This window comes from Pyrus communis, chromosome 15, assembly GCF_041283825.1.
Source record: "Pyrus communis isolate YQ-2024b chromosome 15, ASM4128382v1, whole genome shotgun sequence".
In the NCBI taxonomy this organism is placed as follows: domain Eukaryota; kingdom Viridiplantae; phylum Streptophyta; class Magnoliopsida; order Rosales; family Rosaceae; genus Pyrus; species Pyrus communis.
In genome coordinates, this window is record NC_142579.1 from 42,132,243 (window position 1) to 42,156,137 (window position 23,895).

General features: G+C 37.4%; 3 protein-coding genes and 1 pseudogene across 3 annotated transcripts; 1 reads left to right on the forward strand and 3 right to left on the reverse strand.

Annotated features, from left to right (window-relative positions):
- Positions 1-222: 222 nt before the first annotated feature.
- On the reverse strand, positions 223-4,208 carry LOC137744779 (purple acid phosphatase 2-like; annotated as a pseudogene).
- A 2,223-nt stretch (positions 4,209-6,431) lies between these two features.
- On the reverse strand, positions 6,432-9,142 carry LOC137743309 (purple acid phosphatase 2). Its single transcript, XM_068483178.2, has 8 exons — positions 8,720-9,142; positions 8,277-8,480; positions 8,080-8,191; positions 7,733-7,962; positions 7,504-7,642; positions 7,165-7,385; positions 6,966-7,087; positions 6,432-6,870 (listed from the first exon to the last, which is right to left on the reverse strand). Exons 1-8 carry the CDS (start codon positions 9,083-9,085, stop codon positions 6,669-6,671), a joined length of 1,596 nt encoding a protein of 531 aa, XP_068339279.1. The 5' UTR covers positions 9,086-9,142; the 3' UTR covers positions 6,432-6,668.
- A 2,959-nt stretch (positions 9,143-12,101) lies between these two features.
- LOC137744590 (protein NRT1/ PTR FAMILY 8.1-like) lies at positions 12,102-14,847 on the forward strand. The gene is made up of 4 exons (XM_068484368.2): positions 12,102-12,216; positions 12,323-12,540; positions 13,241-13,800; positions 14,028-14,847. The coding sequence occupies exons 1-4, from the start codon at positions 12,102-12,104 to the stop codon at positions 14,845-14,847; spliced, it is 1,713 nt and encodes a 570-aa protein (XP_068340469.2).
- Positions 14,848-16,067: 1,220 nt separating this feature from the next.
- On the reverse strand, positions 16,068-19,749 carry LOC137734781 (protein WALLS ARE THIN 1). The gene is made up of 6 exons (XM_068474068.2): positions 19,280-19,749; positions 19,001-19,063; positions 18,776-18,892; positions 18,182-18,644; positions 17,369-17,520; positions 16,068-16,571 (listed from the first exon to the last, which is right to left on the reverse strand). The coding sequence occupies exons 1-6, from the start codon at positions 19,498-19,500 to the stop codon at positions 16,367-16,369; spliced, it is 1,221 nt and encodes a 406-aa protein (XP_068330169.1). The 5' UTR covers positions 19,501-19,749; the 3' UTR covers positions 16,068-16,366.
- Between the last annotated feature and the right edge of the window lie 4,146 nt (positions 19,750-23,895).

A 23,895-nucleotide genomic window follows, 5' to 3' on the forward strand; every position in this document is an offset into this window, starting at 1 on the left:
TTCAAAACTTAGAAGGTTCACCCAGTTAATATAGAAATAAGATACAGACGAAATAAAGGCTCACCTGGTTAATATAGAAAGACGAAATAATCAAACTGATGCGTTTTGTCTAACTCTTAACTCATAAGGCTTGTTGAATTAATATAGAAAGACGAACAGAAGAAAATTGTTTGTTGAATTCAATGAGGATGGAGAACACATTGTTTTATTCAGGATGATGAATAGAGTGCTAGTCGACAATGATTACATGAAACCTTTCCCACCCTTCCCATCTCTTGTACATTGGAATTTACAATGGTATGGCAGGTGAGTGAAAACTTGTGAAGCAAGTCTGCATGTTGGAGGGCAGTGAAAACTTTATCTAAAATGCAGCTAAGGTTGATGACTTTTCCAAACTGTTCCAATATCTGTTCTTCACCACAAAGAATCAGCTTCAACTGCATACCCGTCTTGATTCCGATGCCAACTGAAAAATGCATGACTTCTGTTCTTTATATCGAAAATCCCATGACCAGAGCTAGCTTCCCGGAAAGCTGAGTAACTTAGCTGTGGTTCTGTCATTCTGCAGAAAACACAAAATACCACAGCAATTTCAAAACATTTGATCAACAGGAAAGACTGCTCACAGATAATAAGAATGGGAATTAACATCGTACTCGGTAACCAATCCTCCTTGGTTTCCTCCATTTCTGATGGTTATGTAAACCGGGGCTGACTGGTCGCTTACCGGAGTGCATAGTCCATTCGAAATGTTGTACGCAAGATTTGATATCCGTTCTGATGCAAACATTCATATCTGAAACCGCCATAGTTTTAATAGGTTGTTCGCAGGCATGTAACACTTACAGATCGTTCGTAGGCATGAACATGACCGGCGAGGACAATGTCTACTTTATAGTCCATGAACCATTCCTCACACATAACTCTGAAGGATTCTCCTTCCATATAGTGATGTACATAATTGCTATACAGTGGAGAATGCATAAGAACAATAAGCCATGGCGTCACTGTCCTGTTCCCTTTCGGCAGCTCCTCCTCGAACCACTTGTGTTGAGGAGTATATTTCCCTGCAATGCATAAGTAACCACGAAAGACAGTTCTGTGAAATTGCTCGCGCAAGATGAATTGTGGAGAATTGAGCACTCTTACCATATGCTGATTAAGAGGACAAGACTATGATATAGGCTGAAGCTCTCTTGATGCAGTACGAAAGAGGAGACGTCTACCCCAAGCTTCGTAAGGAACAAAATACCGTTGTGTGTACGGTTTGAAGGGTTTATTTTCACCCTGCAACAACATTGCAATTACTTGTATCGTATATTTAATCATCTACATCAACAGAGGTCACCAACAAACAATGCAAAAAAAACAGATGCATACAAGCTCAGGAACAAAATCGATTTCGTGATTTCCTGTAGTCCAAATCCACGGTTTGTAAGCAACATTTCTCTCTACGAACCTGTTGTGCCTTGGCCCGTTCGTTAGTGCGGAACCGAGATTCAGATTACAACCTCACCAAAATCACACACAGTTGAATAGTTTAAAATACAAGAAATAAAGACACCGAGAAATTTACGAGGTTCGGCAAAAACCTGCCTACGTCCTCGGAGAGATATTGCTCTTCACTATGAGAAAAAAAAAACAGTACAAGTTACACATGAGTTAAATCGACATAACCCAATCCCATATCCCTTGTACACCCACTCACAGAATTTTCCCAAGAGCCTCACTCTACACCAAGAGTTCTTTCACAAGAGATCTTTCACTCTAGCTCTCTTGATTTCTCTCACCCTTGCCCTTGCTCTCTGCAAAAAAGAACTCTTTCTTCTCCTTTCTTTTTTTCTGCAAAGGCAAATGAGCTCTCTGCTCTTTCTTCCTTTTTAAACCGAAATGAGCCCTCACGGGTGTTTAAGACACCAAAACTTTTTCCTTTTACTTTTCCCTTTTTTCCTCCTTGCTTTTCCCTTTTTTTCTCCTTACTTTTCCCTTGTTTCCTGCTTGAAACAAGGAAAGATGTTTTATTTCTTTCTTTAGCCGAAAGGCATTTTGGAGGATAGTCCACTTGGCCACAAACTCCAACAGAACCTCCCCATGTATCCCAGCGGTTATTGTAATGAAACGGGTAATCATCTGCGTAAGAGAGGTCCCCAACAAACAATACTGTCTGTCCCTTCGCAGGTTTAATTCGTAATGTGTAAGTGTATCATTTGAATCGTGCGTTTGGCCAAGATAAATTTCTCATCTCAACTGTCAGTTAGCTCCATTAAGACATTCTTAATAAGTTTTTCTATATAGTTTAATAATTTTTCCTTCTGTTTTTCATCCATTACGATTCGTCTCTGACTTAAAGATTCGAAGTGAATTCTTCTTTGTAATTAGGGCTTGCTACATTTGCCCAATTGGGGATTTTACTTTTTGTTGGACTCGAATTATATATATTTTATTATTTATTTGATTTTTTAATGGAGATTTTACTTTGGTGTTTGATTGACAGGCTACCAGCGACAATGATATCCATAATATTGTTCTGTCATACCTTGTGCATAACTGCTACAAAGAAACTATGGAGTCGTTTGTTGCTTCGACGGGGACGAAGCAGCCGGCTGACTGCATTGAGGATATGGAGAAATGAAAATGTAGGTTTGCAACGACGTCGAAATGTGTGTGTATCAGTAACTTCTTCAAGTATATATCTCTGAGACTTAGCATGAGTCAAACACTAATACATAACCATAAGCGGCACTATATATGGTTATTAACATATAAAATGAAAATCTGATACATGGTTTTGATGTTCTTAAACTTATTAATCAATTTTGTTGTATCTACACTATTTGTTCCTTTCTATTAATCTTAGGTTATAATTTTATAACTTTAATATCCGAAATAATTAATTTTATAACTTAATATCTGATGTGGATCTCATTGTAATGTTATTAAATTTAACCCTTGAAAAGACGGATTCCATTATCCAAATATCTCCATAGAGAAAGTTTGAAAATACCTTCATAAACCCAAAACACTTTATTTTCAAAAAAAATTGAAAAAAAATGATAAAGTAAACGTGTTTATCCTCTTATTTAAATAAAATGTGAAAAAAAAAATTAGAAACAAACATCTGTTTCAACTATCAACAAATCTCTTACTTATCTCAACTTTTAGTTCTTACTCAGAAATATATAACTCTCATTTATCTCAACTTTTAGTTCTTTTTCAGAAATACATACTCAGTCAGTTTTTTGTACAGTTTAAGAATTTTCTTTCGTACTGTTATTCATTCATTTCTGACTTATCATAACTTTCATTCAACTTCAAAAAGACAGTTAGTTTTCTGTACAATTTAAGATTTTTCTCTCCTAGTGTTATTCATCCACTTTTCTCTCACATGAACTTTCAGTCAGCTTCAGAAAGTCATACTCAGTTAATTTTTTGTATAGTTTAAATTTTTTCTCTTCTATTGTTATTCATCCATTACGATTCATCTCTCAGTTAAAGATCCGACGTGACTCTTCTGTGTAATTGTCTTTCGGATTTAATAAAAGAAAAAAAATGAAAAATGAGAAAGCAAAACTGGAATTCTGCTCCACTCCGATTGCCACCTGAGCAAAAAAGCAAGCAAAGGTGTAAGCGAAGTGTGTATTAGAGATTTAAACAGTGAGGCTAGCCATGGACACGATATCTCCAGTTCACCATGCCAAGTATTCAAGCCCTAATCCTCCACAAGCCACGTTTCAGGTCACGTCTGCCTTCCTCCTCATATAAGGATCGCCAACGTTGGGGTTATGGTTTCTTAAACTCACCACCCGAATTAAAAAAAAAATGAAAATAAAAAATCACAAAAAACAGTCCTCAATTGTTCTCAAAAAATTCTCACAATGTCGACGTCGGAGATGATTGGTGGTAGTAGCAGTGTTGGGGTTGCGGAGAAGCCGGCGAAGCGGCCAGCGCAGGGAAGCTCAAGGAAGGGTTGCATGAAGGGGAAAGCGGGGCCGGAGAACGCCATGTGCACTTACAAGGGCGTCAGGCAAAGGACGTGGGGGAAATGGGTGGCCGAAATCCGCGAGCCCAACCGCGGGGCCCGGCTCTGGCTCGGGACTTTCGCCACCTCCTATGAGGCTGCTCTGGCTTATGATGCCGCCGCCAGGAAGCTCTACGGTTCCAAGGCGAAGCTCAATTTGCCAGATCAGCAAGCCCCTAACTATCGCCATCGTCAACTGATGCAGCATCAAGTATTTCCCTCGTCGGCCAATCCCGGCGTGCCACCTCAAATTCCGAACCAAACCCTTGTGCAGAACAATCCATCAGGTACTGGGACTAATCCTGCATGTTATATATGCTGCTCCTGTGAAAGATATTGCAGTACCTGTTATTCACAATAATTTTCCGAATGTGAAAGTGGATCGGCCCCGCGGAAATTATAATTCTGGCCGCGCTGAGACCACGCAGGAGCAGGACGGCATGAAAGTGGAAAAGAATATGAGTAGTGGTGTGAACAATGAAGGAATGGATGGGATATTCTGGGGGAACATGAGCGAGAGCTTTCCTGTGTTTGATGACTCGATGTGGACGGAGGCAGCCATGTCGCTTGATCTTCCAGTGGTGGCTGATCAAGCGATTTTCGGCAGCGGTCCGTGGATGGGAATTGCCGGGAAACATTACATTCGTCTCAATGGTGCATGATGCAAAATCAAAATTGAAGGTATGGAGATCAAAGGTGGTAGCTTGGTAAATAAAGTTGCACAAGGTACCCTTTAGTGCTTCATATGTCCAAATATATATATATGGGTGTGTGTATATATAGTACAAATATATAGAGGTGTGTAAATATCTATACGGCTGCGGTGCTGCATGAGTTTTCCTGCGCCTTGTCGTGATCATTCCAGTGTGCTGTATATCATAAACCGCAATAAGAAAATATACTGTGCATGTTATGTAAAAGAGTTGCAGCTTGCAGAGTTTCTTGCTAGTGCTATTGTGCTTGTGTATGTATGACGAATAAAATACAAATATACAAGTATACACGTGTATTTGTGGCTCTACTCTTTCTATTTTATGTGATGTGTTATCCAATTTAATCTAATTTGAGGCATGGGATAAGCCTTCTGAGTTAGACCAAATACGATCTTTTTTGTATGTCTATATTAACCAGCATAGCCTTCTGAGTTAACCAGATGAGTTTTCTGACTTCTGAGTTAGAATAGCCACAATGGTTAATTAATGTGAGTTGTCTAATTCAATCTAATTCGAGACACCATATGAGTCCTCTGAATTATCTATTGCACAACAGTTGAATTACTTCGCTTATTTCGTCTTATTATAGGATTTCAAGCCATGTTTGTCCCTCTCATTCAACAAGCATCATGTATTTTTGTCGGTGCTGGGATTTATTTCCAATTCTACAAGTTAACTTACTGCAACTGGAGTTGACGAGTCATAATTTTATTCTTTACCATATTTGAAGTGTGTCTAAGGGTGGACTATGATGGTAGTTCGACGACTGAACTCTGGTGTATATTTTTGTTCATCTACCTTTCATTCCTTAAGACAGACTAAGCCTAGATGTGTAGTTTCTTATGCTAGAGAACTTTGTTTCTCTTCTTTGTCTTAAGTAGGTAGTAGTTATTTACTTCATAAGAAATGATATAGATACACTTTTTTTTCTCCCTTTGTAGGTCATGTTTTTTTGTCCCTCAAACTTTTTTCTATTTCGTTTGATCTGTAGGCTTTTGGACAAAAATTGTAGGGGTGTACCAAAAAAACTCAAAAAATAAAAAAAAGTTGTCCGGTTTTGTAAATGAGTCGCAGCTTGTAGGGGTTTGTTGCAAGTGCCACTGTCCTTGTGTATGTATGTATGATATGAATGATACACAAGTATACATGTATTTTTGTGGCTCTAATCTGTCTCTTCTATATTATGTGAATGATTTTCCTTTTGAATCTTGTGAGTTGTCTAATTTAGTCTAAGTTGAAGCACTAGATGAGCTTTTTGAGTTTTGAGTTAGATTAAATAAGATGGTTGAATTTTTTCGTCCTTCTTATCAACCAGGTGAGCCTTTTAAGTTTTGAGTATTCCAAATTATCTTTGGCACAACAGTAGGATTACTTCGCTTATTTCGTCTTTTTTGTGGAATTTAATTCCAATTATTTCCTTTCCTGGTTTGATTCCAACTTTTGATGGGAAGTTTCCTAGTTTCATCATCAGGATTTGAAGGATTCCGCTTTCTGCCTCTTGGATAGAAACACGAAATAGACGAAACAATTCAACCGTAGCACCTTGTCTAACTCAAAACTTATAAGGCTCGTCGGATTAATATATAAAGACCAACAGAAAAAAAATTGTATGTTGAATTTACTTCCCTACTTTATCTGTGATGAAACCCTCACTCTTCAAAAAAGGAAGAAAGATAGCGGTGACTGACAACACAAAAACAGCAGTGAAAATGGTTTTACCTTTGGAATTAAATGAGGATGGAGAACAGATTGTTTTATTCAGAATGATGAATAGAGTGGTATTCTACAAAAGATTACATGAAACCTCACCCTTCCCATCTCTTTACTCTTAAATTACTCTTAAATTTACACATACAACTTATGCAAACATTAAGTATGGCAGGTGAGTGAAACTTGTGCAGCAAGTCTACATGGTTGGAGGGCAGTGAAAACTTTATCTAAAATGCAGCTAAGGATGATGAGTCTTCCATACTGCTCCAATATCTGTTCTTTAACCACAGAGAATCAGCTTCAACCGCATACCCGTCTTGATTCCGGTGCCAACTGAAAAATGCATGAGTTCTGTTCTTTATATCGAAAATCCCATGACCGAAGCTAGCTTCCCGGAAAGCTGAGTAACTTGGCTGTGGTTCTGTCATTCTGCAGAAAAACACAAAATGCAACCGGAATTTCAAAACTTTTTGATCAACAGGAAAGAATGCTCACAGATGGTATGAATGAGATTAACATCGTACTCTGTAGCCAAGCCTTCTAGGTTTCCTCCATCTCCGATGGTTATGTAAACCGGGGCTGACCGGTCGCTTATGGGAGTGCAGAGTCCATTCGAAATGTTGTAAGCAACATTTGATATCCGTTCCTGTGATGCAAACATTCATATCTGAAACCGCCATAGTTTTAATAGATTGTTCACAGGCATGTACAAGGTACACTTACAGATCGTTCGTAGGCATGAACATGGCCAGCGAAGACAACATCTACTTCATATTCCACAAACCATTCCTCATACATAACTCTGAAGGATTCTCCTTCCATATAGTGATGTACATAACTGTTATACAGTGGAGAATGCATAAGAACAATAAGCCATGGCGTCTCTGTCCTGTTCACTTTCGGCAGCTCCTTCTCTAGCCACTTGTATTGAGGAGTATACTTCCCTGCAAACAAAGCACAGTTCGCAACGCGCGCACATACACAATCATAAAGAACCACGAAAGGCATAGTTCTATGAAATTGCTCGCGCAAGATGAATTGCGGACAAGTGAACATTCGTACCATATGCTGAGTACGAGGACAAGACTATGATGTAGGCTGAAGCTCTCCTGATGGAGTACCAAAGAGGAGACGTACTACCCGAAGCTTCGTAGGGAACAAAATACCGATTTGTGTATGGTTTGAAGGGTTTACTTTCACCCTGCAACAACATTGTAATTACTTAATCGTATATTTAATCATCTACAACAAGAGAGGTCACCATCAAACAATACACAAAAAAGATGCTTACGAGCTCAGGAACAAAATCGATTTCGTGATTTCCTGCAGTCCAAATCCACGGTTGGTAAGCAACATTTCTCTCTACGAACCTCCCCCATGTATCCCACCGGTTGTTGTCATGAAACGGATAATCATCTGCGTAAGAGAGGTCCCCAACAAACAATAATGTCTGCCCTTTCGCAGGGTTTAATTCGTAATGTGTAAGTGTATCATTTGAATCGTGGGTTTGGCCAAGATCCCCTGCTCAAAATGCACACCAGAACACACAACACACAAATATATGGTTCAAAAACATCAAAAAAAGCACAAGTGTGCCAATTTATATAAAATTTCCAAATGCAGATCAAATTTTATTACCTATGAGGCCAAAAGTATAAGCAACATCAGGACCAACCCTAGGAGGGGTTACAAACCAAAACCTCCGCGCGGTGTTCCCAGTCCCGACTTCGTAGTAGTATTTGGTGTCAAACTGCAGTTCTGATTGATTAAACTCTACATTCAATTCGATTCGAACACAAAGAATGCAGGGCAACCAATTAGTGGCAAGTACTTACATCTAAATTGTCAATGGTGCAATGATGAATGTATCCAGAAGTGTAATTGAAGTACTTGTAAGTGAGAACAGTTGCTTGAGCACTTTTTTTGAGACTGGTATTATTTTCTGCCCAGTAAATCACTGTACTTGAACCCGGTTCATCTGGAGTGACCCAAGAGACAATCACACCCTTACCCTCATGATCTCCTTGAGTTATATGCACCTTCAGTAATCACAGCACTCAAAATTTAGAAAGAAAAAAAAAAAAACCCTTCTCGGAGTTTGCCCACTACCCAAAAATCAAAATCATAAATCGCCCACGTGAGTTAGGTAAGTAGACTAGTCCAATGTAGTCAGGCCGCATATTACACTCAACACTCAATAGAGATAAATTAGAGTAGTTTAGATTATAACAAGAAGTATGAATCAGAACTTAAAAGCATGGTTTCTGACAAAACATACCTGTTGGGGGGCATTATATCCGGGAGGAACTCGGAACACATCACTGTCCAAAGGCATATCAAGGGACAAGTCATCATTCCGGACATAACTGCTTGTTATTCCGCCATCACAAACCTCCAGGACAATCAGTAACATACCCAGCACAACCCCAGCAGAGCTCATCCCTGCCTTCCTCATCCCAGTGCTTTTTTGTACCACCATTGGTAAGCACTTCCCACTTAAGCCACTTCCATGTGCAAAATTACGTGTTATAAATAAATGGTTGCTCCATCCAAAATTCCGTGTACGAAATTCCGCTGAAGGTGTTGGCGCTGGGTGAAGAGACACAGAGATTGATTGACTGCTGTGGTGGACACGTAGGAACATGCGGCCAACCGTCAGTCAAAAGCACTTGGTGCTTTTGCGATTTGTCAGAAAATTAATAGTTTGTTATCTGCACTAACCACTTAATTAGGCATGGAATATTCACTGTTGGAATCGAATATGCACATCTCCCGAATTATTGGTACAGTGTTCGTTGGTTTTTATCGATTGGGCCTTGGCTAGCAAACTTGAATTAAGTTTTTTGGGTTTTGGATTGCCGTCCAAGACTGATGAGTTATTAGGCATATTGGGTTTTCATGATTCACTTTTGAGATGAGCCCAAATTCCAATTTGGTGAAGTTGTTAGAACGTGGTCATCTAACACAAAAACAAATTGCAATGAGTTTCTATTTACAACGAGGAGTGATACTCTCAACACGTTTTCTCATGTGTAACATCACTCAAGCTCAATATGTAGGCCATTGCACCTAAAATGTGAATAATCTGCTCAAATATGATGTAAAAAATACTAGCATTCAATCCAATACTAATCAAATGCAAGGGGGGAATCAGTCTCTTTCTCTCCAAGGCTCTCTCCCTGAACAAAACCCTAACCGGCTACCTCCATCACCACCGGCCTCTGGCTATGGCTGGAGGCCGGTGGCAGTTCCCTCCTTGCTTTTCCTCCCTTCCTATTTCCCTCTCTTCCCCATCCTACCTTCTCTCCCCTTGCCATACATGACCTTCTTTCCCTTCAACCTCACGCCGACTACTCCTTCCATGCCTTCACCTACCTCATCTCCCTTCCCGTGCTTTTCTCCCATCATTTAGTGTGCAACATTCCATGCCTCACCCCCAACTATGATGAGTTGACCAGCATGGTAGGGCTGTTGTTTTGGCTAGAATGGTCTTTGCCTTTGTGCAATTTATTATGTAGTATCATCTGTCAACGATGACTTGATGTGGTCTTGCTATTCAACGATGACCAATGTGGCTGCTTGTATTTCTCTGCTGCAGCTATCGTTTATTGTGACAAATCTATACTGGTGGTACTTGTGCGCTTGGCAATTGTGTGTTTGTGCTTGTGGTAGTCTCCTAGGGGTTTACTCTCATTTGTCTGTCTGTGCAAATTCACTTCAAATCAATTTTTTGGTCACTGGAGCTACGTACTCAATGGCACCCTTGTAATTGTTTGTGTTGATTAATAAAATACCACACTATTGTTTCTTGTTAAAAAAAAAAAAAAAAAAAAAATTGCAAGGGGACATACATATTGCCATGTAGCCGGACCACACATTACACCTAAGTTCAATTCCTCATCTCAATTAATGCAAAGCAAATTTGAGTTTAGCAAGTTGGACACAAGCCCCATGGCGATATGTATGCCCTCTTGCGTTCAAATTCGAACCTCCTCTCCTTAAATTAAAGTCGTTTATAACATCATATTGTCATTAGAAACTTACGCTTTAATGCAAGACTTCCATTTAATAACACCCTCAAACAGAATGAAGGAGAGTATCTTGTGTGATGTATGTGCCATATGGCTCCTCCTTGTCCCTTCTCCTTTTGACCAAGTGTTTAGCCGGCAGTCTGACTACTTCCTACATCTTCCATTTTATTTCGTTTTAGGCTGTGTACACAACAGCTCCATTGTAACCACCACCACCTTGCCTTATTATCCAACATTTTGCTCAACTTCCCGACTCGTGGGATTGATTAATCCGTTCCGATGTTTGTAGTGCCGCCCCCAACAAACTCTTGAAACAAATAGTCCAAATCATATAAGTCAGAAGTTGAATTAGAACAAACAGAAACAACCTTAAATTTATTTTGTAATGACATCGACCAACTTAGTTTAAATATGTTATCGCACGTTAGTCAGCTTGCATATAAATCTCCTGACTAGCTAGCCCTTTGAAGAAAGCATCGCCTGAAAACTCAAAGTTCTGGTTAATTGAGCTTCAATGGAGCAACCTAAATCAACTGCCGACGAATCGTATTTCGAACAGTCCTTCATTCAGCCCTCCATGGAAAAATTTGAAGATTTTGAGAATGTCAAGAAGGTAAAAATATTTTCTGATAATACGATATTTTAAATGACTTTGAATTTGAGTATAAAGAAGCAGACACACCATTACGACCATGAACATAAGATATCAAATTCACTCATAAGTGTGGCTGGTAAAGTAAGTAATATCATCCATGGATTTTAGAAAGTATCTTTCCTTTATTTTCGATCAATTCTTTTCACTCTTTTTTTTTTCCCTTATATTTCTTCTACTTCTTGTTATATACCCCTTACTTCATTAGGATTTAGCATTCCTCAGACAATCTTCTTCCTCTTGTGTTTTCTTGACCTCACAAAGTCATCTTCTTCGCCTTGTCCTTCGATTACATGACAGACGTTGATTGGAATTTGAAATGAAGGCAATGTGATTCGGGTGGAAATTAAAAGCATCTAATTTCTACTGTATATGTTTGATTGGTAGAAAGAAGGAGATTGCATTAACCAATATCATCCATTATTTATGGTAGTCTTATTAACTTTGAAAAACTCATTCGTGTTTATTTACCCATATCACATGTTAATCTATTCAAGTTGTGGAAACAGCTTATTTGCAAAATAAGAGTAATGATGCGTACGATAGACATTTTTTTTCCGATCCTCGCAACGCAGGGAGACATGATGGTTTGGGGTCACTCTTTACATGTTTAATAGCCTCTATAATTTTTTAATACCCTCCTTGCAACATGGATTTATTGTATCTTTTTTACATATACCACAGTTTATTTTATTTTATTTTTGTTTACGAGTTTTTAGAATGTTTTTCATTTCACTTTAAGTTGTAGACTAATACTATAGTATTAGAGATTCAAATGTGAGTAAATGATGCGTAAATCAACGAGTTTAAATATATTTTCAGTTTTACTATAAAGCGCAAAACGTCCACGAGAAAAAATCAACTGAACTGAAATGATATGAAAATGGAACTTAACAAAATCCGAAAGCAGCTGAAGCTTTCGGACATGGATCTAAAGGCCTCTAAATAAAATTAGCTATATACTAATTAACATCAACATGCAGGAAGGAAGCCTAACCACAACTTTGGTAAGCAATGGATGTGTGGACTTCAGGGGGGGAATTGCAGACAAGCAAACAACAGGAGGATGGAAGGCCTCACCATTTATCATAGGTGCATTTTACTAAGATTGAATTAATTGTTTAGGTTAAATTTGATTAACTAAGATTGAATTAGTTTATGGTTTTTTTTTTTCTTTTTTTTACTTAATTGATTGTAGTGAATGAGGTGGCTGAGAGGCTGGCATTTTTTGCAATTGCGGTGAACATGGTGGCTTATTTGGTCTTCGAGATGCGGCAGGCGCTGCCGAACGCGGCGACTCATGTGACGGATTGGATCGGAGCTGCCTACGTCCTCACTCTATTTGGAGCATTTGTGGCTGATGCTTACTTGGGCCGCTTCAAAACCATCATCATTTTCTCTTGTATCTATGCTGTGGTATTAAAGCCCATCATTTTGGATTTTCATCAACTTTGTTAGGCCCATTAGATTTATTGGGCTGAATCTTCATAATTATGGACATTAGCATTGGGTTATTTTGGGATTTTTATTGGAAGCGATTGAAGAGTTTTTTTTTGACAATTAAAAGTTTCTAATTTACCGTTTCGACAAAAAGTTCTTAATGAAACATTTTTGGTATTGTTCACGTTTAACATTAAGGATATTTTTACTCTAAAAAGTGATTCATGGTATTATTCACTTACAACACATTTTTGTCATTTTGGTTAAAACTCAAAGTTTTCAAACTCTTTTAATTAGTTTTCCTTATTTTTTTAGTAATAGAACGCTTTTTGAAAAGTATTTCCCAATGTTATGTTAAAGAAACACTTGAATTTTTAATATAAATCTTAGCGTGTTCATAATACAAGTAATTTAGTAAAATAATTTATAAATATAAGTGTTTTCTATAAAAGCCCTTACTCCTTCGTGTGAAAATTGGCTTGAAGCTCGAGAGTGTGTAGCTAATTCAAAACTTATGGTTAAACTTGTCGGTTGATTTTGAATGTATGGAGTTACGTGAAAACAATTTAAAATCTCAACGTGTGTTAACATAATTTCTAAAACTTCAATAAATTTTGTGAAAACGCAAAAATTCTCAAAAGATGGTGGTGTAATGAATTCAATGTTTGTTTTATAGGGTATGGTCTTGTTGACAGTATCAGCCTCCGTAGACAGCTTACGTCCACCGCCATGCACGGTTCGACCATGCAACCAAGCTACCAATACCCAGACGGCCTTCCTCTACGGCGCGCTTGGCCTCATCGCCCTTGGAACCGGCGGCATAAAACCGTGTGTTTCGTCCTTTGGGGCCGATCAATTCGACGAGGCTGATTCAAGAGAAATGGTAAAGAAATACTCGTTCTTCAATTGGTTCTTCTTTTCCATAAACATGGGCGCACTCTTGGGGATCACGGTATTGGTTTACATACAAGAGAAGAAGGGGTGGACTTGGGGTTTCGGAATCCCGACGGGATTGATGATCTGCTCCGTCGTCATCCTTGCCGCCGGTGTTCCGTACTATCGTTATCAAAAGCCTATGGGGAGTCCTTTCACTAGATTTATTCAGGTTGTTGTGGCCTCCGTGAGGAACCATTGGAGCGGAGTTGAGGTGGCGCGTGATGCTCAGCTTTATGAGGTTAAGACTGACAAGTCTGATATCTTCGGTGTCCGGAAGCTAGCGCACACTGCACAGTACAAGTGAGTCTTAATATGTCTCGTTTTTGGGCTGCATATATAGCAATGCATATATAGTTAAGCTCTATCTTTTATCAAATAGTGTATATACGTATACATATATATAACTGTTTTGTGCAGTGTGCGCTAGCTTAATGAACATGAACATGAACTTAATGAAAGAATCTCATTTGTCTGATTTAGTTAAGTTATATGTTAGTTAGCCACTTAATCAATTGGTTAATATGCAGGTTTTTGGACATGGCAGCTGTGATGACAGACCCAGAGGGCAACCCAAAGAGTCGTTGGATGCTATGTACAGTGACCCAAGTAGAAGAATTCAAATGCTTCATTAGGGTTCTGCCCATATGGGCATCAACCATAGCTCTCGCCCTCTCATTCTCTCAACTCTCAACCTTCTTCGTCAGCCAAGCCAGCAAAACCGACCGCAAACTCGGCCATAACTTTGAAATCCCAGCAGGCTCTGTCCCCTTCTTCGCCGCTATCAACGCCCTAATCCTCGTCCCCATTTACGAAAAGTTTATGGTCCCAATCATTCGCAAACGCACAGGCCACCCGCGTGGCATGACATCGTTACAGCGAATGGGGGTCGGACTCTTTGTCTCCATATTCGCCATGGCCTCGGCTGCCTTGGTCGAGAAGAAACGCCGAGATGAGTTGAGTCCGCTGAGCAAAATGAGCGTGTTTTGGTTGCTTCCGCAGTTCTTCCTCATGGGGACCGCCGAGGTTTTTACGTACGTTGGACAGTTGGAGTTTTTTTACGATGAGGCCACGGACGGTACTAGGAGCATTAGTAGCGCGATGTTTTTGAGTGAGATTGGGATCGGGAGTTGGCTGAGCACGGCGCTTGTAAAGATCATTGAGGGTACGACCGGCGGAGTACAAGAAGGTTGGCTGAGGAATGATTTGAATAAGAGCAAGCTTAATTACTTTTATTGGATCTTGACCGCCATTAATGGGGTTAATTTCTTGGTGTATTTGTGGGTGGCTCGGTGTTACAAAGGCAGGCACGGTACTAGCACTAGTGTGATAGATAGGGACGAAAAGTGATGATATATATATATATATATATATATATATATATATACGTACTTTGAAATTGCATAACAATTTCAAAGTGTGTATTAATTAATTTCTCCATTAAATGGTCATGCCATTTCCAATACAGATTCATTATTTAAGCTTTTTTTTTTTTTCAATGGTCGAAATTGGATCTATCACTATAATAAACTTTCACAATATTTGAATCTATCACTATAATAAATTTTATCAATATTCACTTATATTAGGACTAAGGGCAGGCAAGGCAGCAGTTCAACCTTTTTTTCATGTACAAGGAAAGAGAAAATATATGTTTAGACGTAAAAAGCATAGAGTTCAACTCGTTAAGAGCATTCATATCTGCATTGTTTAATGAAAACCATGGATGCCATTAACATCATTAAAAGAAAAAGCAGCTTACCATTATAAAAGAAATGCATACTTCTTACCCAAAAAAAAAAAAAAAAAAAAAAAGTAATATCATTATTATTATGGACCCCCTTCAAGTTTCAAATAATGTACTCTTTAATGATGTGATTTCAGGATCTGAAAATAATCATGCATCAAATCTTACTTGCAATTTTGTCACCACACTAACATAAAGAATCGTAAACACCAATTACTAATTTGACCACCTTTAACCAATATCAAAATTTTCTTATTGTGATTATACACATAGACATATGAGTTGAGCTGATTTGTAATATACATATGTAGATATTTCACACCGAAGTTTAAGGTAGTTTAGAAATAAATCCGCAGGTTCTGATTTTCTAACATCGCACTTCTAACAATTACATTTTTCCAATATACACATTTAATTGTAGTTAGAGGTGCTAATTGACCCCATTGCTTTTTTTTAGGGAAACTCAACTGGTCCCAGTACATAACAAGTAAACAGAAAATATAAATTTTTGAGAAATTTTAAAATGTATCATGGTTCACTCTTTCTCAAAAAAAAAAAAACAAAAAAAAGTATCATGGTTCAATGTGATAAAATTGAAACTTCGTTGCTTATTTTGAAACTAATTTGAAACTTCAATGGTGTAAAATGTAATTAACCATATGATCGTTTATTTGTTGTGATATGAAAAGCATGAACTAGCCAATTTTTTTTTTTTTACCAAACGATATTATTATTAATGGGGTGAGGGAGTGGGCTATGGGTTAGTCATAATAATGTAGTTCAAATTCACCTTTAGTGAGAATCGACTAACTAGCTTTGAATGTGTAGGAAAACCTTTTTTTTCATTTAATCAAACCATAAAATTAACATATAATTAAAGCATATGAGATCTAAGGCTCTGAGTCCCCACATAGCTGACCCCTTCTTCCCCACTAAAGAAAGCGATTGAGCAAAAGTGATAAAAAAACAAAGAGAAAAAAGAGAAAAAAGAAAGAACACCTTCATTACACACACAAAGCTTTCTGATATATTATATAGCTACGGCAGTACTTTTTTTTTGGTCCTCCTGATATCTTGACGGAGAAGGGCCCAAGATTGTCGTTAAAAGTTAGAAAATGGCAATCAAACATTTTCGGTGGATGGAGGGATGAGTGGCTGAGTGAGGGACGACTTGGTTTGGATTTTCCTGTTGTTTGTGTGCTCTGGAGTGGACTGGCTTCCAACCCTGCTGCTTCCTTGAGTAATTAGTTGAGCGAACTTTCTTTCTTCGTTTTTACCCCACAGCACAAGGTATAGTCCCACTATGATCAGCACTGCCCCAATGATCCTGTCCAATATTGTACACGACCAATAATTAAGATATATTTATATTCCACAACAACAAAAATGAGGCCAAACTATGATGCATCGGTTTTACATAACTTCTGGATTATTCAAAATCTTGTTCATTTATTAATATATATATGTGTGTGTGTGTGTGTCTTTTTAAATTTGTAATCATATAACGAATTTACGTATCAAAATATGGGTGTATGATAATGAATTTATATTTTAAAGTATAATATTAATAAATAAATTAAACACGTATTAAACAAAGCTGAAATGTTACATTACTTGATATATAGTGTATTTTAATACCACATAATAATTTTTTGTTATCGATGCTCAAATCGGTGAAGATTGGTATATACACCACATGTTTGTCATCAATCTTTAGACTTGTCAACCTATTTGTGAATGAATTCCAAAACTTTCAGATAAACATTTTATGGATAGAGAAAATGTAGTAGGACTGCTTAAATTATGGCAGCTCTCACACCAGTACAATCACCATGGGACAAAAATAGGAGTTCCATACTTTTGTAAACGATATCATTCCAAGTTGGAAAACTACTGAAGTTTCTCTATTATATTATTTATAAGAAAAATTAAAATAAAATACTTGAAAATTTTGAGTTTTAACGATAAAAATAAAATAAATGATAAAGTAAATAGTACCAGGATTGACTTTTTAGTGTAAAAATATAATTTTTCGTTAAAATGAACAGAATTAGAAGTTTTTCATTAAAGTTTCCTTATTTATATGGATACACATGGTGGTGAACAGGGGTATGAAGTACGTACCCGCCCAAGTAGAACTCTTCTCCCAAAGCGACGGAGGCCATTATAGCGACAACGAGGGTCTGAACAGGTTGATATACGGCCACGAAGACAGGGCCCCCTCTGTCGATGCACCATATCTGTACAGCGAATGCGATCCCTGATGCAACCACTCCCTGCAATTTTATAATTCCATTTAACCACAAAACAAAAATATAGAGGGAAAAAAAAAAAGGAAGCCTACCAAAATACAAAAAAAATAAAAAGAAAGAATCAGTATCGTTCATTTCATTTTAAATACCCACCACCCTGCATTATTGCGTTTGAATTTTCACCCCAGAAACTTTTTAAGTAAGAAGCAACTGGTTCGCACATGAACAAGTTGTGCCTTTTATTTCTGATGACTAGTCGGACAACTTTTTGCTTCTGACAGCTTTTGTTAACGAACCAGAAAAATGGCACATCACGCCATAACCATAATCGAAGAATAAAGCAAGAAAGAAGAATATTCAAAAGCTAAGAAAAGAATTGACTTTCTTAATGCGCTGAATTTGCTAAACATGTCATGTAATATAAAAGATAGAAAAAGAGGATATACAACCAGATACGACGAATTTCCTGAGGAGCATGCTCTTCATTTTATAACAATTGGATGTATTACCTTGTAAATAATGTCACTTTTGTTTTACATGAATCATTTGTATAATTAAATGCTCTAGTAAGTATAAACCAGGCGAAGCTTGAAAAAATTTTGTATTAAGAAGGAAATTTAGTTTTAACTGAGAATTAAGAAACAGTGATCGTCATTAAGTAATGAGCCTGGCTACTAATACTTACCGCGTAGAGAATGCTGAAGACTTCACCACCGTTGTGAAAGATCCAAGCCTGACCGTCTCTCTCAAAAACTGCAGCAATTATGATGAACTGTATCAGCCCAAAGAAACACGTGTACGATGTCACTGAGAGCCGGGCCGGGTACTTCTTTAGAACCGGCGCCTGCAACACGAGCCAACCGGACCACGACAGGCAGTGTCCGATCAGGTAGAGGCAGCCCAGAGTCCAGCTCTTCCCCTTTGCATCGCCAAGCGATGAGAGAGTCGACACTATTGCTGACGAAGATGTTGATGAGATTGCAGAGGTAGTAGTACTGCTCATCAATCTCATCATCTGGAGTGGAGGAGTTGGGCTGTATATGGTGGGGCCCTTGTAGAGCGTGATTACAGACGCTCCGGCGACGCAGAAGACCGTTCCGAGCACCTTGGCAATACCATCTTTTCGGTTCAGTCTTACGTGCTCTATCCTGCAATATTAATTTATTTAATGTTATTTAGATGCATAAAAATGACACACTTGTTAACAAAGTAATTTTTTTTTCTTAAAAGACTTAGGAATTAAAATGTTGTGACTCATTATGTAAATTAATAACGTTACCGGAGTATGGCTGCCATGAGGAAGGTAATAGCAGGGACGGAGTTTTGGATTGCAGAAGCAAAGGTGGGTGATGTGTTGTCTAACCCCAGCAAGTAGAATCCTTGGTTTGCTGTAATTCTGTAAATTAAGAAAATTAATTAATGAATAAAAGTGATTATTAAATAGTTAATTAGCACAACAATATAGGTCTTGACTATTCAAATGTGTAAGTATATTTCATCATACCCAACAAGTGCAAGGAAGAAGAACTGGGTGAGAAAGTTTAGAGTGATTGCAGGTCTGTCCTTCCTAATGGAGCCAAGAAAAAATAACAAAATGAACGTGTTAATTAATCTCAATACGCAATTTTTATTAATTATAAATAAGTGCACAATCCTTTTCTCTCCTCAACACACTTTCTTGTTTTTTAATTAAAAAATAAATAAAAGAAAGTAATGGACAGAAATAAACATAATGTATAGAAAGATAAAAAAGTGTATAAGAAAATCATTTCGCAGTATGTACTTCTCTAGAAAATAGGCAAAGGGAAGGAGGAGGAGAAGAGCGATGATGTTTCTGTAAACTGGGAAAACGAGCTTGCTAATGCCCATGTTTAGGGCAGCTCTTGAGACGACATGAAAACCTGCATAGCCAAACTGCAAGGCCAGCATGGCACCATGCAGTTGGAGCCTCTCAGGCACCGAACACATTCTCTTTGCAGAGGCCGAACCTGCTGCGTCCGCCATTGGTCAATCACCTAATTAATCTAGCTGATTAAGCTGGAAAATGATAGATTAACAACGTAAGAGAAGAAAGAGGAAGAAGAAGAGAAGTGGAGGTGGAGAGTTAGGGATGGAATTAGAGAGATAAATATAGAGAGGAAGTGGGGAGTCAACAGAGTCAAGAGAGATAGAGTGAGGAGAGGGATGTGGGTCCCGTGTGGTTCCCAGGGGGGCCTAAAAAGATGTTTTGTCAACTGTTGCTAACCTTCAAATGTTTTTGGCTGTCTCCCACATTCACTCACTTATATTCCGCTATCCTTGGCTGACAAGACAACCCTCCAATGGATCGCACTACCACTGCCATGGAAAAATGGAATGAAACTTAATTAGAATTATGTCATTCTTAACAAAAATGATACTTTTACTATCTATTTTTATTAGTTTTTTAATAGAAATAAGATTTATATGCATTGATAGATCTTATCTCTATTAGAGAGATAATGCAAATGATGGCACAAATAGATGATAAGTATAACATTACTTCATTCTTAGTCAATAATTAGTGTGCATTATTATGAATGTACCTATATGCAGATTAGGTAAATAACAAACAGAGGTTATTTACGTTTAATTACGACTCACGCCAACAAATTGGTAGGTATATTATTCTTGGTACATTTTATTTTGTGCATGGATAGCCAAATTCAAATTACCAAAAATGAAATATACCTAATTCAAATTACCAAAAAAGAAATATGCCTAAATCAAATTACCATAAAAAATATACCCAACTAAATTACCAAAAAAAAAATATATACCTAATTCAAATCACCATGAAAATATATCCAAGTAAATTTACACAAGAAAAACCATATGCCTAATTCAAAAAATTATCTTAAAAGGTAAAAAAATGTAATTGCCCTAAACAGATTCTCTATTTTGGCAGCACGCTATTGATGATGATAATTAAGGGGAAGCCGTCATCCAATTGCATGATCCATGATGGATAGCGCGCACGAGGGGATGTGGGAAACCCAAAACCACCCCATACCATGCATTCTCATCCCCCATGAAACCCTAGCACCCCACCACCACCACCACCACCTTTACCATTCCCCACCGTCCCTTAATCAAATATTTGAAAGGGGTGTGATGTACACAAACCGTTTTTTACTCTTCCACACTTTTTTAGTTTTCGATCATCGGATCGAATGAATTAAAGAAAATCAATGAACATAAATTAATAAATGGTGTGTGGATAGCACACCCCTATTTGAAGTATCCCACTTTCCTCCTGTACAATTCTCATCATTTCTTGTATTGTACCTGTACATGTGCACTCATATGGTTTTGAAATGGGAAGAATACTTGGACTCATTCTTTTAGAAGTAGGCATTTCTAGACATGCTAATACCTCCTTGTATGAATTATTTTTTACTCTATATTTATTAGAGCTTTAGTAAACTTGTCATAACGTGAAGCAATAGTTCTTTCGGACAATTCCGTTAGAACTCTTGTTCAAATTAATACAGGATTTAAAGAAGAAAAAAAAATAAAAGATGAAAATTCCAACAGAGTTACCAAAATAAACATTGCTCCTATGTTGTGACAAGTTCAGAAACCAAAGCTCTAGTTCTCTATTCTTGCTCCAAATGAATATAGTACTCAATCAAAATGTAATTTAGTATAATACTTACATTCCCCTCATGGGAGGATGGGCTCATTCCTCCGCTTGTAAATAACATATTTTCACTGCGAAACCTTCATAACCGGAACAGTTCAATTTTTTTTTTTTTTTTCATTTGAAGGCCATTCTTATAAAAAGATCATTCGAATTAGATATTGTTTGGTCTTTAAGATGTATAGAACAAATGAACTGGTTTATCATTAATATGTTACTTTATACCTATAGTGCTGATTTGTTTGATGCACTTGACTTATTAAACAATATTTGATTCGAATGATTTTTTATAGGATAATTTTAAATGAAGCTTAAGAAATTGGACGGTTATGATTATGAAATTTCTAAAATGAAAATATGTTATCTGCAAGTAGAAGAATGAGTTCATCAAAAAAATAAAATGCAATTATTATTCAGTAATTTATACATTCTTGCTTCTAATAAATATAGTACTCATTCAAAAAAGAATTTATTGTAAAGGAAAAATATATTACCGTTTACAAATTTTTTTTTCAATAGTACGTAAATTTTGATGCAGAAATGTATATATGAGAATCAGAATATAAAACATATATTGGTGTGGAAATCAACTATAGTGATCAATCTTTTAACTAGTCAAAGATGGAGATGGTGAGTCGACCAAACACTGCATTGGAAGATTCTCTCGTGCAAAGAAAATCTAATTGTAGCTGTCACTCATGTACTTATGCAACTGAAAAAGAGAATGGAATAGAGCAAATGCAATTAACATCACAACTGGCTTGGTCAGGGTGGTGTCCGACCGGTTCATGCAGGCCGGGTCAGACCACCCCGTCCTTCTATTCCAAAACCCTAGCTTTTACAATAAACAATACTTATTACAAAGCCCCCTTCCTTGCTGTCAGATAGAAACACCTTTTAACGATAAAAAAAACCCTAATTAATTAAAATTAATAAATATATTGTTCCTGGGCAAGCCATTGGTTCTTTTTCAAGTATAGTATGATGGCGGTCTCAATCGAGGGGAGGCAGCATGTCAATTAAAGTGAAGAGGATTCATATCACGATATCGAAACACAACCTGCACAATCGATCGAGCAAACTTTATTTTTCTGAGTGGCCAGTAACCAGTGGGAGAATATATTTAGTCTCACTTAGTGGAAACACTTCATTAGGTTTCCTTAGGAGGAGGATCAATGGATCATCAAACATCTTATAAAAACAAATTAAAGACGCTTTAATTCTAATTTGATCGTTAATTAAGAGATGTTACCTAATATTTAACGAAAAAGTTCCAAACTTTAAAAATGGCATCCAAGATTAAATTTGAACGTCTAAAACTAAAAGAAAAGACAATATTAACTCTAATCGCTCGCATATCCACCTAGATGGAAGCATTATATTGGCCAAGTTACCTTCTTTGTTGACTTCGAGTCATTAATTGGTTTGCAGACCTTTCTTTCAGATTTAATTCAAGAAGATATCTGTCCTCTTTAAAATTTACAGGAAAACTACTTTGCTATTTTTTTTATTTTTTGAGTACATCGATATTTTTATATCGAAATAAGGAAGAGTTCGGTAAAACCTTACAATAGATAGCTTAATTTGGTATCGAATTTGTCATCTATGAGATTTGAACTTAAGACCTCTCATTTTTAAGTGGAGAGAAATACCACCAAATAACAACTGCTCTGCTATTGTTCCGTCTAAAAATTTAATTTTCTTGAGGTTTATTCCAAAATAAACGCCCGAAAAGATGGATTCTTCCTGTTGGCTGCTACTTTTTTCTTTTTGAAAAATATACTGATGATCCTGATCGATCATCTATCAAAGTGGCGTACACTTTTTCTTGCCTTTCTTATCGATCTCGACCAATGGTGGACCCTCATCCAAAGAGTGTTTTAATCGATCCTATGATATTAAAATCTTCACGACCATTGAGTTTTTCTTTCTGTTATACATACTTGTTAGGTAAATTAGTACATTGTTTTTGTTTTGTGTAATTAGGATATTAATAAGGTAGCTTACCTGATTGGACAATAATTAAAAAAGAAAAAGAAAAATGGGAAGTTGCTCACGTGAGAAATGGAGATAGTCTTTCTTAATCGTTAGAACCAAGGTTCAAGAATAGCAGAGTCATAGTGGTCTTCTTTGTGTTCCTCTTCTTTTGAAATTAGATAGTTCTTCTAGTTTCAAAACTTTTGTTGCAAAACATTTACATAGCTATGGTGATCTTTTCTCTTCCACCACTTACCCAAACCTTTGAGTGGTCCTTCGGCTATCTCCAACCAAAGGGTCCAGAGGGCCAAAAATAGCCCGAAAACGATCTCCAACCAAGGGCCAAGCCAGAGGACTCGTGGGCCCCACTGGACAAAAAGGGGTCATAGGGCCAACCAGCTGGCCCAAACCAGCCAGCCAGTCGGCCCTGGGCCAAGCTGAAATTCGAATATCCAAAGGCTACTTGCCGACGTCAGTTAGCCATTATTTTTTATTTTTTTATTCCTTTTACAGAAATGTTTAACTAAAGGTTTTGGACCAAAATGTTTTAAAAAATATTTAATTATAGACCCACAAAGTATGTTTAACTAAAGGTTTGGGTGTTTTTGGCGCTTGGTCATGTTCCTCCCACTGCCGATATGGGACTCCCACCCGCTTCCTTCTTCTTCTTTTTTTACACTCCCTTTCCCACAGCCGATGTGGGACTCCCACTTCTTCTTTTTTTTCCCTACTTCCTCTCCCACTGACTTCCTTTTTTTTTT

Bases quoted from the DNA above. Each gene is read 5' to 3' on its own strand.
- LOC137743309 (XM_068483178.2), bottom strand. From the start codon at position 9,085: ATGTTCCTACGTGTCCACCACAGCAGTCAATCAATCTCTGTGTCTCTT. The intron at 8,481-8,719 runs GTATGTTTTGTC...TGATTACTGAAG, and splicing joins GATATAATGCCCCCCAACAG to GTGCATATAACTCAAGGAGA. The intron at 7,643-7,732 runs GTAAGCATCTTT...ATGTTGTTGCAG, and splicing joins TCGATTTTGTTCCTGAGCTC to GGTGAAAGTAAACCCTTCAA.
- LOC137744590 (XM_068484368.2), top strand. From the start codon at position 12,102: ATGCAGGAAGGAAGCCTAACCACAACTTTGGTAAGCAATGGATGTGTG. The intron at 12,541-13,240 runs GTATTAAAGCCC...TTTGTTTTATAG, and splicing joins TCTCTTGTATCTATGCTGTG to GGTATGGTCTTGTTGACAGT. The intron at 13,801-14,027 runs GTGAGTCTTAAT...GTTAATATGCAG, and splicing joins GCGCACACTGCACAGTACAA to GTTTTTGGACATGGCAGCTG.
- LOC137734781 (XM_068474068.2), bottom strand. From the start codon at position 19,500: ATGGCGGACGCAGCAGGTTCGGCCTCTGCAAAGAGAATGTGTTCGGTG. The intron at 18,893-19,000 runs GTATGATGAAAT...CTTAATTTACAG, and splicing joins TTCTTCCTTGCACTTGTTGG to AATTACAGCAAACCAAGGAT. The intron at 16,572-17,368 runs GTACGTACTTCA...AATATTGGACAG, and splicing joins GAAGAGTTCTACTTGGGCGG to GATCATTGGGGCAGTGCTGA.